We start from the raw sequence: 18,755 nt of genomic DNA, 5'->3' as shown, positions 1-18,755 counted from the left end.
TGCGAAGACGGGGTTTCGCCATGTTGCCCAGGCTGATCTCGAACTCCTGGGCTCAAGCAATCCTCTCGCCTTGGCCTCCCTAAGTGCTAGGATCACAGGCATGAGCCACCACACCTGGCAAAAAGTTGTTATTATTATTATTTATTTTTTCTTTTTTGAGACAGAGTCTCACTCTGTGGTCCAGGCTGGAGTGCAGTGGGACGATCTTGGCTCACTGCAACCTCCACCCCCCGAGTTTAAGCGATTCTTCTGCCTCAGCCTCCCAAGTAGCTGGGATTACAGGTGCCTGCCACCACGCCTGAATAATTTTTGTATTTTTAGTAGAGACGGGGTTTCACCATTTTGGCCAGGCTGGTCTTGAACTCCTGACTTCATGATCCACCCACCGTGGCCTCCCAAAGTGCTGGGATTACAGGCATGAGCCACTGCACCCGGCCAAAAAATTATTTTTGATTACAAAAGTAATACATGAATTGCCTCTTGTGGTTAAAAAAAAAAAAAGAACTCAAATTCTGCTAAAATAAGTTCAAATAAATTGATCTCCACTGTCATCCAAGTGTCCTTATTGGAAATAATTACTTTTATCAGTTTAATGTATACACTTCCAGAATCTTTTGCATGTGTCTGTGTAAGTGTGTGTATGTACATGTAGCAATACCTTTCACATTGTATGCATTGTTCCACAAATTTCTTTTTTGTGTGAATTTCTTTAAAAGATTTTTTACTGTTTGCTTTTGAATGCGACCCAACTTTCTTTTTTTTTGCTTAATATGTCTTTGACATTTTCCATTTTAGTACTTATAAACCTGCCTCATGATTTTAAACTTCTTTCTTTTAAACTAGCATTCCACAGTGTATCGTAGTGTGTTTGACCATCCTCCTGTTGATGGATGTGTAGATTGTTTCCACGTTTTGCTGTGATAGACTGTGCTTCAGTCAACATCCATGGACGAGTCTCCTTGTGCATTTCTCTGGGGTAGATACTAACAAGTCGAATTACTGGGTTGGAGTATGTGCTTATTTAATATTTTAATAGCTGTTTTCAGATTGGCTTCCAAAAAGGCTATAGTAGTTTACACTCCTTTAATGGTGTATGAGGATGCACAGTAGACTTTCAGTTGCACTTTCCTGGGGACCAACGTATTTTTTTCTTTTTTCTGTCACCCAGGCTGCAGTGCAGTGGTGCAATCTCAGCCCACTGCAACCTCCCTCTCCCGCGTTCCAAGTGATTCTCGTGCCTCAGCCTCTTAAGTAGCTGGGATTGCAGGTGCCCGCCATCATGCCTGGCTGATTTTTTTATTTTTATTTTTAGTAGAGACGGGGTTCCACCATGTTGGCCAGGCTGGTCTCGAACTCCTGACCTCAAGTGATCCGCCTGCCTTGGCCTCCTAAAGTGCTGGGATTACAGATGTGAACCACCGTGACTGGCCAAACACATTTCTTTTTTTGAGCAAGATCTCTGTATTAGGTAAAATTGTTAGTTTTTCATTCTGTCATACTATTTACTTGTGCTTCTTTACTTTTTTTTTTGTTTTGGTTTTATTTTTGTATTTGCTATTACTTAGGGAGTACAGACGCCGTACCTTCATTTATCTGCAATGCAGGAAGGAGATTATACATTTCAGCTGAAGGTGACAGATTCTTCAAGGCAACAGTCTACTGCTGTGGTGACTGTGATCGTCCAGCCTGGTAGGTGGAGGAGAAAGAGATTTGGCCTCAGAGATTAAAGCAGAAATGATAGCTGGGCTTCTGGGGTTTGGAGATGCCACGCTTGGTGGTACCAGCCTGTGGGTGCCAAAGCTCCATATAAAACTAATTTCATTTCAAGGTTCTAAATCTTGCCTTGACTGTCTGTAAACTATGGCATGAAGGATGAAATGAGAGCCATCCACAGCACTGCTTGTGGGCTCCGATTTGCCTTGCGGATGCTTCCACACATGCCCCACTCTGCTCTAGAGAGCTCCAGGGGATCTTGAAGGGGCTGGTTCTTATGTGTGGCTTGACACTCAGATGTAGCCAGACATTGGGGAACACGTTCCAGTTCAGTGTCACTGTTCATTAATAGTTTCATGAAAACCCAGGGCTCTGCCTACCTCCTGAGTTAAATAACCTTAAAGGTAGCTATACCTTTGTTTGATAATGGTCTTTGCCTTAGAACTTTTCCTGTTAGTCCCAGAACCTCTATCCAGTTCCTGGCAATGAGACTATACTCAACCTATAGACAACTTATTTATTTATGCCGCTAATACATAAAAAGTTCTATTAGTTAGACCCTGGGATGTGGAATTAAACAAGATAGACTTGATCTCTGCCCTTGCAGGGCTTATGGAGAAGTTCACATAAAACTCTGTGATTGGCGCTTTACTAAAATAACTGCAGGGTGCTACAGGACCCCAAAGAAAGAGCACTCACCTGGGTGAGATGCATCTGCAAAGAGCTCGTACATGAGCTCAGTGTTGAAGCACAAGTCACAGTCGGTGAAGAATGGAAGGGATGGGCAGCACAGGGGAAGAGGAAGAGTTCTTAGGGAGAGGGAACGGTATGTGTGAGGGCCAAAGAAGAGAGTCTGGTACATTCAAAGATTTAAAAGGAATTACTGTGGTTGGAGAGAGAGAAAAAGAGGTAGGGATGTGGGAATGGGAGGTGGCGGGGAGGGTGGGCAGGGACTGGAGTGACAATAGATGACCCCAGGAGAGCCGGGGACTCCATCCTAAAGGGCTTTGGAAATGGATGGTCACCCAAGTACTCTATCCTACGGCAAAGGGAAACAAACCCCTGTTCTGTAGTGAGTAGGATCATGGGGGCTATGGTGTGGTCCAAACTTTGGGTAATGGCTGCCATAGCTTTTGACTACATGACTTTTTTTTTTTTTTTTTTTGTGAGACTGGGTCTCACTCTGTTGCCCAGGCTGGTCTCAAACTCCTGGGCTCAAGCAGTTCTCTCACCCTTGGCCTCCCAAAGTGCTGGGATTATAGGTGTGAGCCACTACACCTGGCCCTTTTTTTGTTAACAGATATTTTATCTGTTTATATCAATATTAGCAATACTTTGTTTTTTTCCTCGAGACAGAGTGTCACTCTGTCTTCAAGGCTGGAGTGCAGTGGCATGATCTCGACTCACTGCAATCTCTGCCTCCCAGGTTCAAATGATTCTAGCGCCTCAGCCTCCTGAATAGCTGGGATTACAGATGTGTGGCACCATGCCTGGCTAATTTTTGGATTTTTAGTAGAAACAGACTTTCGCCATGTTGGCCAGGCTGGTCTCGAACTCCTGGCCTCAAGTGATCTGCCTGCCTCGGCCTCCCAAAGTGCTGGGATTACAGGCGTGAGCTACCACGCCCTGCCAATATCAGCAATACTTTATATCTTTTACTTTTCGTTTAACATTTAATTTAAAATGTTTTGAACATTTACTATTTACCAGGCACTGTGTTAGCACTGAGGCTACAGAGACAAAAGGAAGTAAGCCCTACCTGATAAAGCAGGTCTCTTCACATGGATGTCCCCTCCCTCCCTCTCTGTGATGTCCCCTTGTCCCCTCCCTCCCTCTCTGTCTCTCTTCCTCCCTCCCTTCCTTCTTTCCTCTTTCCTTCCTCCCCCCACCCTTCTTCCCTCTCTCCTTCTACCCTTCTTTCCTTTCCTTCTCTTTCACCCTATGACTGAAGATTTTTTTTTTCTTTTTTTTGAAATGGAGTCTCGCTCTGTTGCCCAGGCTGGCTCACTGCAAGCCCCATCTCCCGGGTTCATGCCATTCTCCTGCCTCAGCCTCCCAAGTAGCTGGGCCTACAGGTGCCAGCCACCACACCCGGCTAATTTTTTCTATTTTTAGTAGACGGGGTTTCACCATGTTAGCCAGGATGGTCTCAATCTCCTGACCTCGTGATCCACCCGCCTCGGCCTCCCAAAGTGCTGGGATTACAGGCGTGAGCCACTGTGCCCGGCAGACTGAAGATCTTTTAAACCTAAGAAACCAAAGATGTGTCTATTAGAGACAGTGTTTCTTGGCTGCCTGTAATGGCAGTCTTGAACTTGGACTGTTCAACTCCTGGATCAGCTAGAAGGCTAAAGTGCTTCACTCCAGGATTCCAAAGCATGCTGCATACTCTAGTGGCTGCGTGGTCTGAAGATGAGTAATGTACTTAAATCAAGAAATCACAGGATTGCAGACTTAATGCAAATAGATAATACTTTTTCACACTGTTTCTGTAATTCCAGAAAACAATAGACCTCCAGTGGCTGTGGCCGGGCCTGATAAAGAGCTGATCTTCCCAGTGGAAAGTGCTACCCTGGATGGGAGCAGCAGCAGCGATGACCACGGCATTGTATTCTACCACTGGGAGCACATCAGGTAGTCTGTCTCGTCACTGAGCTAGGTTCATGCCCATGCCGAATGCTGGTATTATTCCTTCTCTGGAGGATCTATAGTAAACAATCAGCTTGAGCGTTTTGAGGAGTCGGGATTTAAGCACATTTCTGGAAGTGGCTGGGTGTTATTGATTGAAGAGTACATTAAGTGTGGATGGACATCATTCACAGTGGAGGGAGGTAGAGCTTGGGGCAGTTGAACAGGGCTGTCTTGGTGTGAGGCGAGCTCATGACAGAAAAGGTTCAGGGAAACCTGCGTGTGATCCTGTCTACACTCAACCCATCCTGCAGTGACTGTAGACACCAGAAGTGCAGTGTAAGGGGCGATGCATATCATCTAACATTTTCTGAGCTTTACATGCTCTGTCTCATAGAACCCTGTATCAGTTTGTAAGAGATAAATAAGAATATTATTCCTATTTAAAGCTGAAGAAACTGAGGCTTGTAGACACTAATGAGACCACACAGACTAAGGTTGCCCAGATAGTAAGAGAAAGAGCTTGGACCCAAACTGAGGTATTTTTGACAAGCTCCTGATCTTAATGACTATACCGTGATTTCTCTCCTAGGAGAGGGCTTATCTGGCTTATTCCCTTCTTCTCCATGCTCTCCCTAAAGATAGATGAGGATTTTACCTAATTTTATTCAAAGAAGAAATGGGAGTCATTTCTAAGGCTCATTTTCCAAGGATAGATCATTTCACTGGCATCTTGACTTAAAAAAATTGAGAACGAATATTCTTTTCCAAGTAATCCAGCAGACTCTGCCTGAGATAGGTTTTAGCTTGTGACTCTTACACTGAACTAGAGAGTACAGATGAATGGAGTTTTCTTAGAATTCTCTAAATGGTATATATTATAGCTGGAACAAAACATTTATAAGAGCACAAATCGCACGCCTGTCATATTCAGAATCCCATACCCCCTCCCTTATGTTAACCACTTCCGTGTTTTATAGAGGCCCCAGTGCAGTGGAGATGGAAAATATTGACAAAGCAATAGCCACTGTGACTGGTCTTCAGGTGGGGACCTACCACTTCCGTTTGACAGTGAAAGACCAGCAGGGACTGAGCAGCACGTCCACCCTCACTGTGGCTGTGAAGAAGGGTGAGTGGGTCTGAGGTGGACAGGGCTGGGCCTGCTCCTCTTTCGAGTCTGCAGGACCCTCAGCCAGGCCATGACTATTCAGAGATGTTGGTGTTTGCTTATTTGTTCACCGCAGATGCTGAACCCTGCCTGGCAGAAAAAAAGCCAACCTTCTTCTATTCATGTTAGCTGTTTCTCAGTCGCCCTCTGCAAGCAGACATTTCCTTTTGTTTGTGGAGCATATCTTATGACTTCACTCTTCTGCGACTACTAGTAATGAAAGACCCACGTCCAAATGACACCATTATGCTTTTTTTCCTTTATTCCTTGGAAATTCAAGAAAACAGATGTTTTCAAATTCCATATCGTTTCTTAATGTGAAATCTGTGGTCTAGACTAGTGCAGTACTGCTTTAGGTACTTGTCTCCTTGTCTGTCTTCCCATTTGACTGTGAACTGCCTGAGTGCCTTTGCTTCAGACATCTCTGTATCCTCAGTATAGCAGAGTGCTAGACTCAAGGCAAATCAGAGGTGTTGAATGAATTAGTGAATGGATGATTACTACGTGTTGAAGTGCAGAGGAGTATAAGAGCCTGGCTGGATGGAAAGGTTCAAGCATTGTAGAATGGCAAGAGTGTGGGACGCTGGGAGAGTGGCTGCAGCCTGAGGCACAGGCTCTGCCATGGAGGGTTATATGTGCCACAGGCCATGCCTAGGGGTTTGGACTTTGGGCAGCTGGGAGAGGCTGAAGCAACTTTAACAGCAAAGTGATATAGATTTGGATTTTTAAAAAGATTTTATTGTAGAGATTTTCAACCATGCATAAAAATAAAATAGTCTGAACAGGCGTCTTGACTTGTTTCTAAGGGGAAATTGGGAGGGATCAGGCTGGGTCCCAGAGCCCCTTCTGGACAAGCAGGATTTGCCTCACAGCAGCCTCATCTCCACATAGAGGCTGTGTCTTATTATGATCTCCCCACTGTACCCCAGTCTTGTTAGTGCTCCCTGGCCCCTCTTTTCTGAAGCTATTACATCAGAAATGGCTTTTACATTGCCTCATTTTTTTATTTTTAAAATAGACACAGGGTCTCACCCTGTTGCTCGGACTGGAGTACAGTGCTGTGATCATAGCTCATTGCAGCCTCAAACTCCTGATCTCAAGTGATTCTCTCACCTCAGCTTCTTGAGTAGCTAGGTCTACAGGTGTGTGTCACCATGCCCAGCTGATTTTTAATTTTTTGTGTGTGTGGAGACGGGTCTTGCTACCCAGGCTGGTCTTGAACTTCTGGCTTCAAGCACTCATCCTGCCTTAGCCTCCCCAAGTGTTGGGATTACAGTTATGAGCCACCATGCCTGGCCATTGCCTCATTTATATTTAACACCTAGTCAGAGAAGTGAGGGCCTAATTATCATTGTTATCATTTTAATTTTTCGTAGAGATGGAGACTTGTGATGCCCTGGCTGGTCTCAAACTCCTGGTCTCAAGTGATTCTCCTGCTTTGGCCTCCTAAAGTGCTGGGATTACAGATGTGAGCCACTGCACCCAGCCTACTTTTTACTCTTTTTTTTTTTTTTTTTTTTTTTTTAATGTTAGAGAGTCAAGATTTGGCAGTTCTTGAAGTGGAAATATAGTGTGGACCAGTACAAAATGACCCAGAGTATATTTTAAAACAAAATATTGCCACTTTCAATACCCTAAATGTTGGTAAAATCAGTGTTTCTATTTTTCAAGGACAGAAAAAGTATAACAATATTAGAAAAATTCCCAGTGTATAGCCTGCCACCTGCTTTACCTTTTTCATCCCAAATTATAGCTAACTAAGTACAAATGGAGCTTTAAGGAAGTCTGTATCTTATATGCATTTGGGAAAAAAAATGCCTTTTTGGATATTTTAATTCTACATACTGTATCTGCAAGGTGGAAGAGTTGTGGATGTTTTATGACACACTTCTTCTGTCACTGGTGTTTTAAATCAATCTCTTTGCTTTCATTTTTGCTATATTTGACTTAGAAAATAATAGTCCTCCCAGAGCCCGGGCTGGTGGCAGACATGTTCTTGTGCTTCCCAATAATTCCATTACTTTGGATGGTTCAAGGTCTACTGATGACCAAGGAATTGTGTCCTATCTGTGGATCCGGGATGGCCAGAGTCCAGCAGCTGGAGTGAGTACTGAGAGAGAATTGCTCCTAGACCACTTATCATTACATCTGCATTAGTCAGCTTGGGCTGCAAACAGTATATCACAGTATATTCTAAGGATATAAGTATAAGGAGGCTTAAACAACAGAACTTTATTTTGTCTCCATTATGGAGGCTGGGAAGACAGGCTCAAGTTGCTGGCTAATTCGGTTCCCGGTGAGGTCTTTCTTCCTGGCTTGCAGACAGCTGCCTTCTTACCATGTCCTCCCATAACAGGGGAAGAGAGAGCACTCTGGTGTCTCTTCTTATAAGGACACTAATCCTATTGGATCAGGGGCCTACCCTTATGACCTCAATTAACCTTAACTACTTCCTTATAGGTCCTATTTCTAGATACAGTCGTATGGGGTTAGGACTTCAGCACAGGAGTTTGAGAAGGACACAGTTCAGTCCACAGCAGTGTCTCTATAATGACCTCATGTTTCTTTCCATGTTCCCTGTAAGGTGCTTATGCTTCTACATTTGAATGTTCTGAAGGCTGGAGGCAGTAGGCTGCTTTGAGATTTAGCCAAAAGCTGAAATCCTTTCCGACTTTTCCTGAACAGACTTTGGATGGGGCAGGAAACCATAGCTTGGAAGGACTTTGAGGTCAAGTCTTCCAGCAGGATGCTTTTCCATCCTTCCTATTTTGGTCCAAGTGGATTCTTTTCTGTTCCTCATATTGTACCAGATGAGTCAATAGATCAGGGATTGCTATTTACATTTTATAGATGCAGAAGGCGAAATGCAGAGATGAGAAGTGACTTGGCCAAGGTTAGCTAATCCATTTCTTTTTTTCTTTTTTTTTTTTTTTTTGAGATGGAGTCTCATTCTATCACCCAGGCTGTAGTGCAGTGGCGCGATCTCAGCTCACTGCAACCTCCGCTGCCCGAGTTCAAGCTATTCTCCTGCCTCAGCCTCCTCCGTAGCTGGGACTACAGGCACGTGCCACCACGTCCAGCTAATTTTTGTAGTTTTAGTAGAGACGGGGTTTCACCATGTTGGCCAGAATGGTCTTGATCTCTTGACCTCGTGATCTGCCCGCTTCGGCCTCCCAAAGTGCTGGGATTACAGGTGTGAGCCACCTCGCCCAGCCTTAACTAATCCACTTTTAATCAAACTAGACACACCTAGGTTTTTAGCTCCTGGCAGGCATTTTACCCTCATTAGATCACTCTGCCTCTTAGGACATAAATGTATGTACGTCTTCATTCCTGCCATTTCTAAGGACTGGAGAGATACAGATTTACTCTTGGAGACGTACTAAGGAGTGGTCACAGGGAACGAAATGAAAATGCTTTATACTTTTTTTTTTTTTTTTTTTGATTCGGAGTCTCACTCTGTCGCCCAGGCTGGAGTTCAGTGGCGCAATCTCGGCTCACTGCAAGCTCCGCCTCCCAGGTTCAAGCCATTCTCCTGCCTCAGCCTCCCGAGTAGCTGGGACTACAGGTGCCCGTCACCACGCCTGGCTAATTTTTTTGTATTGTAGTTTTAGGAGAGATGGGGTTTTACCTTGTTAGCCAGGATGGTCTCAATCTCCTGACCTCGTGATGCGCCCACCTCGGCCTCCCAAAGTGCTGGGATTACAGGCGTGAGCCACCGTGCCCAGCCAAATGCTTTATACTTTCTAAGCACTTCTAGAATTAACACTATTCAACTAGATGGGGGATTAGCCTCTAAATGTAACAACAGTGAGTCTCTGTTCAGAGCACGTATTCGTTATCACCCCTTCTATTAACAGGAGTCTGGGAGGTTCTTCTCTCATTCTTTGGAGCTTAGAAGCACACAGAACAGAGGATGCTACACAGGGTCTTGGGTTATTTCAGGTGAACATGATGATACATTATGAGGGAATTCAAGATGAGAGTTTTGTAAAGCTATGTTTGAAAATAAGACCCAGAAAACCTGTGCTTTGTTCTCAGGGTCCTTGCCCTAATTCAAATGGTCTTTCCCTTTGTTGGATACAATTAATTATTTGGTAATTCCTGGAAAGTGCTTGGTAAACTCAGTTCAGGAAATACTGTCTGAGGATGTGCCCCCCCGGTGCTTTTTGGGGAAGAGATGCTGAGGATTTCTCCTGTCTTCAGCTATCCCGCCAGCCTCATTCCCCTGCAGCCTCCCTCTTAAAGTCACGCCTGTATTAAAAAGATGGGACACTGAGGTTTAGGATCAACAGAAGCCCAGAAATTGGGACCCGAGGATTGACAGCTGCCCTGTGATCCATGTTCTTTCGCAGGATGTCATCGATGGCTCCGACCACAGCGCGGCTCTGCGGCTTACGAATCTGGTGGAGGGGGTGTACACTTTCCACTTGCAAGTCACCGACAGTCAGGGGGCCTCGGACACAGACACTGCCACTGTGGAAGTGCAGCCAGGTGAGTTCCTGGGCCCTGGAGCTGGCCATGCAGGCTCTGGCTGGTCAGCCTTTGGGGTCTTTACGCTGACAGACGTGACCAGTGTGGGAGGCCTCCTGTGGCTGGCTCCAGCTCTTGGCTGGACCCACTTTGAGGATGTCTCTTACACCTTGTTGTGTATCCCCAGATAGATCCAGCCTCATCACTCTTTAAAAGAGAATGTTATCTGGCAACTAGATTTTCTTTTCATGTTTGTTTTCCTGCCAGAAGACAAAGACTTAATGTGAAGCGGACCCAAGGGCCTCAATACCAGGGCACAGAGGGAGGCAGTTCCAGTGAAGTGACTGTAACAACCTCAGCATAAACTGGACTGGGAAGTGCCCATGGCACTTGGAAGCAAAATTCTTTCTGGTCCTGGGGACAATGTGGAAGAGGCTGAAATTTTCAGTTAGCCCAGAGGCTAATTAGGTACACCCGACTATCTTCTGGAAAAAAATTATAAACAACAAACTGGGATAAAACAAGGGAAAGTACTTCCAGATAGTGGCCTCTGCGGTGTTTAGAAGAATTTACCTGAGTCCTATAACTCAAATGTAGAAATGGCATAGGAGTAATTTTGAGCTCCTATAGAAACCTCGCTCCTTATACTCTAAAGCCTGTGCAAATGTCCAAGTGCAAATCCTGTATCTTCTCTTTCCCCAGACCCTAGGAAGAGTGGCCTGGTGGAGCTGACCCTGCAGGTTGGTGTTGGGCAGCTGACAGAGCAGCGGAAGGACACCCTTGTGAGGCAGCTGGCTGTGCTGCTGAATGTGCTGGACTCAGACATTAAGGTCCAGAAGATTCGGGCCCACTCGGATCTCAGGTAGGAGCTACACACCCAAGGCGGGGTCTTGGCCATACAAAATTCCAGCTCTTACCTCATCCCAGTCCAGTAGAAAACTGTTCATTCCTCCGCTTCTTTTATATTTTTGACATGCTTTTATCCCACTCATATACCTTTTTCTCAAAGGGCAGTAGTATGGCCAACATCATGCTAGGTCCTTCCTAAAATTCTCAGTAAATGTTTGCTGACTGTGAATGTTCTGAGTGAAGGAGGAGCTGGGGAACAGCAGGGGAGACGGTTGTTAGCTCTGGTGTCTTCAGAGCTGGGCAAGGGGTCTGGGGCATGTGAAGAGGATGTCTCACAGCTGGGCTGCATCCCTGTCCCACGCTCATGGGGAGTGAGGCTTCTCTCAATGTGAAAGGATCACTGATTACCATTTACCATCTCCTGGGAGTATATGAGGCTGAAACTCTGGCCTTTATTTTTTATGAGATCTTTGTATTTAGTTGAGTTTTATTTATTTAATTTATTTATTATTTTATTTTATTTTTATTTTGTGAGACAGGGTCTCACTCTGTTGCCCAGGCCGAAGTGCAGTGGCGCCATCTCAGCTTACTGTAACCTCTGCCTTTCGGATTCAAGTGATTCTCCTGTCTCAGCCACATGAATAGCTGGGACTACTGGTGCCCCCCGCCCCCGCCGACTACACATGGCTAATTTCTGTATTTTTAGTAGAGGCAGGGTTTCACCATGTTGACCAGGCTGGTCTCAAACTCCTGACCTCAAGTGATTCGCCCACCTAGGCTTCCCAGTGTGCTGGGATTATAGGTGTGAGCAACCATGCCTGGCTGAGTTTTATTTTTAAAGGCTTATCTAGCTCAGGGTGGAGTGGGAGGAGGGAGGGAAAGAATATGAGAATGAAAACCCACTATTCACAGTAACTCCATTTGCCTAGCTATTGTCAGCTCTTCCACTTTGGTTAGTTTTCCAGAGAACTGAAGTTCACTTAGAAAAACACCAAATTTAAACATGTTCTAATTATTTTCTAAGGAACTCTTTCTAAAATGGATCATATATTTCCCTCGTAATATATCAAATACTGAATCAAAGACATGTCTGAAAATAAACAAAAACAAAAGTTGTTTCTTGGACAGATCAGCAAAATTGATAAATCCTTAGCTAGATTGACTAAGAAAAAATAGAGAAGGCTCATATTACTAAAATTAGGCATGAAATAAGGCACATTACTACTGACTTTATAGAAATAAAAAGGCCTGGATGCAGTGGCTCATACCTGTAATCCCAACACTTTGGGAGGCCAAGGCAGGCAGATTGCTTGAACCCAGGAGTTTAAGACCAACCTGGGCAATGGCGAAATGCTATCTCCACAAAAAACTAGCCAGGCGGCCAGGCGCGGTGGCTCACGCCTGTAATCCCAGCACTTTGGGAGGCTGAGGTGGGCAGATCACTTGAGGTCAGGAGTTCAAGACCAGCTTGGCCAACATGGCGAAACCTCGTCTCTACTAAAAATACAAAATTAGCTGGGTGTGGTGGCAGGTACCTGTAATTCCAGCTACTCAAGAGGCTGAGGCAGGAGAATTGCTTGAACCTAGGAGGCGGAGGTTGCAGTGAGCTATCGTGCCACTGCACTTCAGCCTGGGTGACAGAGCGAGACTCCATCTTAAAAAAAAAAAAAAAATTAGCCAGGCATGGTGGCACACGCCTATGGTCCCAGCTACCCAGGAGGCTGAGGTGAGAGTATCACTTGGGAGGTTGAGGCTGCTGTGAGCCATGTTCACACCTTTGCATTCCAGCCTGGGCAACAGAATGAGACCCAGTCTCCAAAAAAAGGTGGGTGGGGGAGGATTATAAGAGAATATTATGGATCATTATATGTCAACACGTTAGATAACTTAGATTAAGTGGACAAATTCCTAAACAGACATAAACTACAAAAACTCACTTGAGAAGAACTTAAAAATCTAAATAGACCTATAACAAATAAAGAGATTGAATTAGTAATGTTAAAACTTTCCACAAAACTCAAGACCAGATGGCTTCACTGGTTAATTCTGCAAAATGTTTAATGAATGAACAGTCCTTCACAAACTTCCAAAAAATAGAAGAGGAGGGAACATTTCCAAACTCATTCAGTGAGACCAGTTTTACCTTGACACTAAAATCAGACAAAGACATCACAAGAAATGAGAACTACAGACTAATATCCCTTGTGAATACAGAAGCAAAAATCTACAACAAAATATTATCAAACTGAATCCAGCAGCTTATTACAAGGTTTATAGACCATAACCAAGTGGGATTTATCCCAGGAATGCAAGTGTGGTTCAACATATACAAATCAATAAATGTAATAAACCACATTAATAGGATAAAGGACAAAACCGCAGGATATCAGTAGGCACAGAAAAAGCCTTTGACAAAATCCAACACCCTTTCATGATGAAACACTTGCTGTGGGTTGAATTATATCCACCCCCTGCCCCCAAAATATAGTCAAGCCCTAACCTCTGGTACCTATGAATGTCACCTTACTTAGAAACAGGGTCATTACAGATGTAATTAGTTAAGAAGTTATACTGGAGTAGGGTGGGCTTTTAAATCAATATGACTGGTGTTCTTCTAAGAAGAGGACAAGAGACACAGAGAGAGGCACACAGGAAGAACACCGTGTAATGACCGAGACAGGGACCGGAGAGATTCCTCCACAAGCCAAGGAATACCAAGGATTGCCGGCAGCACCAGAACTAACAGAACACTTTGATTTTGGACTTCTAGCCTCCAGAACTGTGAGAAGAGGTTTCTGTTGTTTTAAGCTGCTTCGTGGAACGTGTTTTACAGCAACCCTAGGAGATGAATACAGATTGGAGTAGCTATTTCTCCAAAAAAGATACACAGATGGCCAATAAGCATGTGAAAAGGTTCTCGCCATTAGCCACCAGGGAAATGCCAACCTAAACCACGTTGAGGTATCACTTCACGCCCACTAGGATGGCTAGAATCCAAGACAGACCATAGCAAGTGCTGGCGAGCCTATGGAGAAACTGGAACATTTATACATTGCTAGTGGGGATGTAAAATGGTACAGCCACTGTGGAATACAGTTTGGCAGTTCCTCAATATGCTAAGCATACAGCTACCATATAACCCATTAATTCCACTCCTAGGTATATACTCAATAAAAATGAAAAACTTATGTCTACATAGAAACTTGTATATGAATGTTCATAGCACAAATTCATAGTAGCCAAAATGTGGAAGCAACTCAAATGTCCACCAACTGATGAGTGGATACAAAATGTGATATATTCATACAACAGCATATCATTTGGCAATAAAAAGGAATAAAGTATTGATGTGTGCTACAACGTGGATGAACTTTGAAAACAAGATGGTAAATGAAAGAAGCCAAACACAGAAGGTCTCATATTGTATGATTCCATCTACCTGAAGTGTCCAGAAGAAGCAAATCTATAGAAGCAGATTAGTGGTTGCCAGGGACTGTGGGGAGGAGGTGCTAATGAGTGTGGATTGTCCTTCTGGGGTGATGAAGATGTTTTGAAATTTGATAGTGGTGATGGTTGTGCAACTTTGTGAATATACTAAAAGTCATTCCATTTACACTTTAGAAGGGTGAATTTTATGATATGTAAGTTATATCTCAATCAAAAAAGGTAAAAAGAAAGACATGTCTGCAAGTTATTTTGTGTATATTTGTCTTTTTGTGCACATATGTACGTTGCTCCTTTTTTTTTAACTTACTATTATGGATTTATTGCAAAGAATATATTAAAGGATACAAATGAACAGCCAGATGAAAAGGTACATAGGGCAAGATCTAGAAGGGTCCTGTGCATGGGAGCTTCCATTCCCATACATCCCAGCACATAGATGCATTCTTGTTCACTAACCTGATAGCTCTCCAGAGCCATTTGGTTAGGATTTTCAAAAACTGATACATAATTTATACATTGCTCCTTTTATCTGAAGATCTGTCTGACTTTGATCAGCTGTACGTTGAGACTGAAGAGGCTTTGTGAATAGAAACAGATCAATTCCTTGACTCACAGATATGCCCCTGTCCTTGGCAAGCCACAAAGCTGTGGCCATCTACCTCCCCAGTTTCACAGGTCATATGCTGCGGTGGGCGTGTCATGGCAGTCACCGTCTGACTGTGTGGCTGTCCTCTCTCATTGTCTCCTCCGCAGCACCGTGGTTGTGTTTTATGTACAGAGCGGGCCGCCTTTCAAGGTTCTCAAAGCTGCTGAAGTGGCCCGAAATCTGCACATGCGGCTCTCAAAGGAGAAGGCTGACTTCTTGCTTTTCAAGGTCTTGAGGGTTGATACAGCAGGTAGGTCCCCTATGGAATATTCTAAAACAATCAGACTTGCCAATCATGGATAAGTTTGACAAACACAGAAGAGGAGTGACATGTGAACATTTTCACTTTAGCATCCAGGGACTTGTTTTGCATTTATTTCTCCAGTAGAGTTTCCTGCAACATACATTTGCCAACTACTCTTGGTCTTGGAAGAAAAATGGAAAGCAATAATAATTATGGTTCTAAAATTAAGATTATACTCACAAGATACTGGCCATTGGCAGAAAGAACAATGTTAAAGACAAATAAGTGTTACTGGCTGCAAAGCCATGTTTATGTAATTTATTTCCCTTGGACATCATGCCTTAGGTTGTGATGATAACGTCATGTAGCTCCTTGAAAATTTAAGACAGCTCACAAACGCCTTCTCCAGGTGTACCTCTTTTCTTAGCTCCATGCTCACCACCCCTTCCAGGGTACTAAAATGATTCATAGTCCCATTGTTTCTGTCTTCATTTCATGAGTAACATGAATCTCTTGTTATGTTGAAGTGGTTATTTCAGTAGACTCCAGGGAAATGAGAGTTACAAGGGACATGATAATGTTTGGGCAGTAAAATTTAATCCGTTTCAGATATCTATCTATATCTATCTATCTGTCTGTCTATCTATCTATCTATCTAGATATATATATCCATCTACAATTGACTTTCTCAATTATAATATGGAGTAACTTAATTTTTAATAACTCATTTTTTCTTTTTTTTTGGTATTTTTAGTAGAGATGGAGTCTCGCCATGTTGGCCAGGCTGGTCTCAAACTCCTGGCCTCAAGTGATCCACCCACCTCAGCTTCCCAAAGTGCTGAGCCACCACGCCCAGCCAATAACTCCTTTTTTTCTAGCTACAAAAATAATATTTATTTATTGTACAAAATTTAGAATATCCAGAGAGGCACAAAGAGGAAAATAATTCTCTAAATTCTAGGTCCAAAATTCTCACCATCCAAAGAAAATTTTTGTTAATACTCTGATATATGTTTTTCTAGTTCCCCCATCTCTGCGATCAGGATGACATGATATGTATTTTTAACCTGATTTTTAACTTCAAATCATATTATGAGCCAGGAACAGTAGCACATGCCTGTAATCTCTGCTACTCCAGAGGATGAGGAGGATGTCTTGAAGCTAGGAGTTTGAGACCAGCCACAGCAACATACCAACAAGACCTTGTCTCTTAAAAAAAAAAAAAATTATATTATGATTATGTTCCCCAATCCTTGAAAATTTCTCTTCAATAAAATTTTTATGGCCACATATTATTCTACCCTGGAGATGCTCCATAATTATGCAACCAGTTTCTTATTCATGGGTTTTAGGGTTGGTTTTAAAGATAATGCTATAATGTAGATAAATCTTTGGGCACGTCCTCAATGATTGCCACTGCACTCCAGATAAATACTTAGAATTATTTTCTTAGGCCAGACAATGTTATGTTTTTGCTACTTTTTTGAGTCTAGCTCTGTCCCTCTGTTGCCCCGGCTACAGTGCAGCGGTGTGATCTCGGCTCACTGCAACCTCTGCCTCCTGGGTTCAAGTGATTCTCGTGCCTCGGCCTCCCGAGTAGCTGGCATTATAGGCACACACCATCACGCCCAGCTAATTTACTGTATTTTCAGTAGAGGTGGGGTTTCGCTATGTTGGCCAGGCTGGTCTCAAACTCCTGGCCTCAAGTGATCCACTCACCTTGGCTTCCCAAAGTGCCGGGATTACAGGCGTGAGCCACCGCACCCAGCCAGTAAACTTTTTTTTTTTTTTGAGACAAAGTCTTGCTCTGTCACCAGGCTGGAGTGCAGTGGCGCGATCTCGGCTCGCTGCGACCTCTCCAACTCCCGGGTTCAAGTGATTCTCCTGCCTCAGCCTCCTGAGTAGCTGGGACTACAGGCATGTGCCGCCATGCCCAGCTAATTTTTGTATTTTTAGTAGAGACGGGGTTTCACCATGTTGGTCAGGATGGTCTGGATCTCCTGACCTTGTGATCTGCCCACCTCGGCCTCCCAATATTTTTAAGGCTTTTGCTGTGTGGTGTGGACTGGCTTTTTTTGCTATTTGCTTTCTGATGAGATTGTCAGTGATGAGAGACTATCCCCAGAACTCCTGTCCACACTGTAAGAGGCTCTTAATTCAACAAGATGCATTTATTTGGGACCTATGCTACTGAAGATACAAAAGAAGCTGAATCCAGGGATTCCCTTTTCTGCATGCTGACCTCAGCCCTACACACGTCTTTGCAGGTTGCCTTCTGAAGTGTTCTGGCCATGGTCACTGCGACCCCCTCACAAAGCGCTGCATTTGCTCTCAGTTATGGATGGAGAACCTTATACAGCGTTATATCTGGGATGGAGAGAGCAACTGTGGTGAGTTCTGGTATAGAGGAGGCTTTGGGTGAGGATCTTTAAGGCAGCTCATTCTCAGGTATCAGAAATATCTGCCTAATATTTGAGACCAACCTGGGCAACATAGTGAGACTTCATCTTTACAAAACAATAACAAAATAAGCCAGGCATGGTGATGCACGCCTGTAGTCTCTGCTCCTCAGGAGGCTGAGTTGGGAGGATTGCTTGAGAGGAGGTCCAAACCAGCTTGAACAACATAGTATGACCCTGTCTTAAAAAATTAACTGAGTGTGGTTGCGTGTGCCTGTAGTCCCAGCTACTCAGGAGGATGAGGTGGGACAATTGCTCCAGCCCAGGAAGTTGAGCCTGCAGTGAGCGGACAGAGTGAGACCCTGTCTCAAAAAAAAAATGGAAGAAAGGAAGGAAGGAGGGGAGAGGAGGGGAGGGGAGGGAAGGGAGGGAAAGAGGGAAAGAAAAGAGAAAAGAAAAGATAGGAAAAGAGAACTATCTGCCTAGCTTTACAGTTATAAACATTCAGTGCTTTTCTCACCTGAAGCCAAGTGAACCAGCTCACTTGGTAGTAAGTTAAGACCCTTCTTACAATCTACTTTGTGGGGTGTGTTTAGGCTTTTACATAAAACTTCCTAATGAGAAAATTCCCTTTGGCAGAGGAGAATTGGCTCACTATTGCTGGCATTTCTAAGAAAGAATTGCTTGGGCCACGGGCTGCATTTCCAGGTTACACCTGCCTTGGCTTAGGCTCAGCGTGATTTTCTGGTGAAGGGGCCCCTGGTGTGGATCTTCTAGAATCAGGTAAAGAAGAGAATTTGGCCCACTCTTCCAGCTGTTCACACAGGCAGGCGCCAAAACTGGAGCCACAGCAGGGCAAGCTGGTGCCCCTGAGGTCCCTTCTGGGGAGAAAACTATATTTTAATGGCAGTCTACTAAGTAAATTTGTTATTTGGGGAACAAGATGGACATAATTGGCACCAATGATAGTAAGAGCTGACTGCCAAAGTATATTCCCATTTAATGCTATATAAAAATCAGAAAATAGCCAGCCCTTGGATCATTATTCCAATGAAATTATATAACATTTAATAAAGTTAAACTTTTTTTTTTTTTTTTTTTTTTGAGATGGAGTCTTGCTCTGTCACCCAGGCTGGAGTAAAGTAGTGCAATCTCAGCTCACTGCAAACTCTACCTCCTGGATTCAAT

At 43.8% G+C, this 18,755-nt stretch overlaps 1 protein-coding gene across 7 annotated transcripts in view; it reads left to right on the top strand.

Moving 5' to 3' along the window:
* Positions 1-18,755, top strand: part of KIAA0319 (KIAA0319 ortholog) — a 99,214-nt gene that overhangs the window by 72,056 nt on the left and 8,403 nt on the right. For 6 of the 7 annotated variants that reach the window (XM_054557289.2, XM_054557288.2, XM_054557291.2 and 3 more), the window contains 8 exons: positions 1,566-1,689; positions 4,215-4,347; positions 5,322-5,470; positions 7,461-7,612; positions 9,865-10,003; positions 10,685-10,844; positions 15,032-15,174; positions 17,436-17,558. In XM_054557289.2, coding sequence (XP_054413264.2) covers positions 1,566-1,689; positions 4,215-4,347; positions 5,322-5,470; positions 7,461-7,612; positions 9,865-10,003; positions 10,685-10,844; positions 15,032-15,174; positions 17,436-17,558 — 1,123 coding nt within the window. The remainder of the gene's footprint in view (positions 1-1,565; positions 1,690-4,214; positions 4,348-5,321; positions 5,471-7,460; positions 7,613-9,864; positions 10,004-10,684; positions 10,845-15,031; positions 15,175-17,435; positions 17,559-18,755) is intronic. The other variant, XM_063725387.1, reaches the window with a different exon arrangement.

This window comes from Pongo abelii, chromosome 5 (assembly GCF_028885655.2).
Source record: "Pongo abelii isolate AG06213 chromosome 5, NHGRI_mPonAbe1-v2.0_pri, whole genome shotgun sequence".
NCBI lineage: Eukaryota > Metazoa > Chordata > Mammalia > Primates > Hominidae > Pongo > Pongo abelii.
Note: the sequence above shows the minus strand (reverse complement) of the source record. Positions and strands in the feature narration are given on the sequence as shown.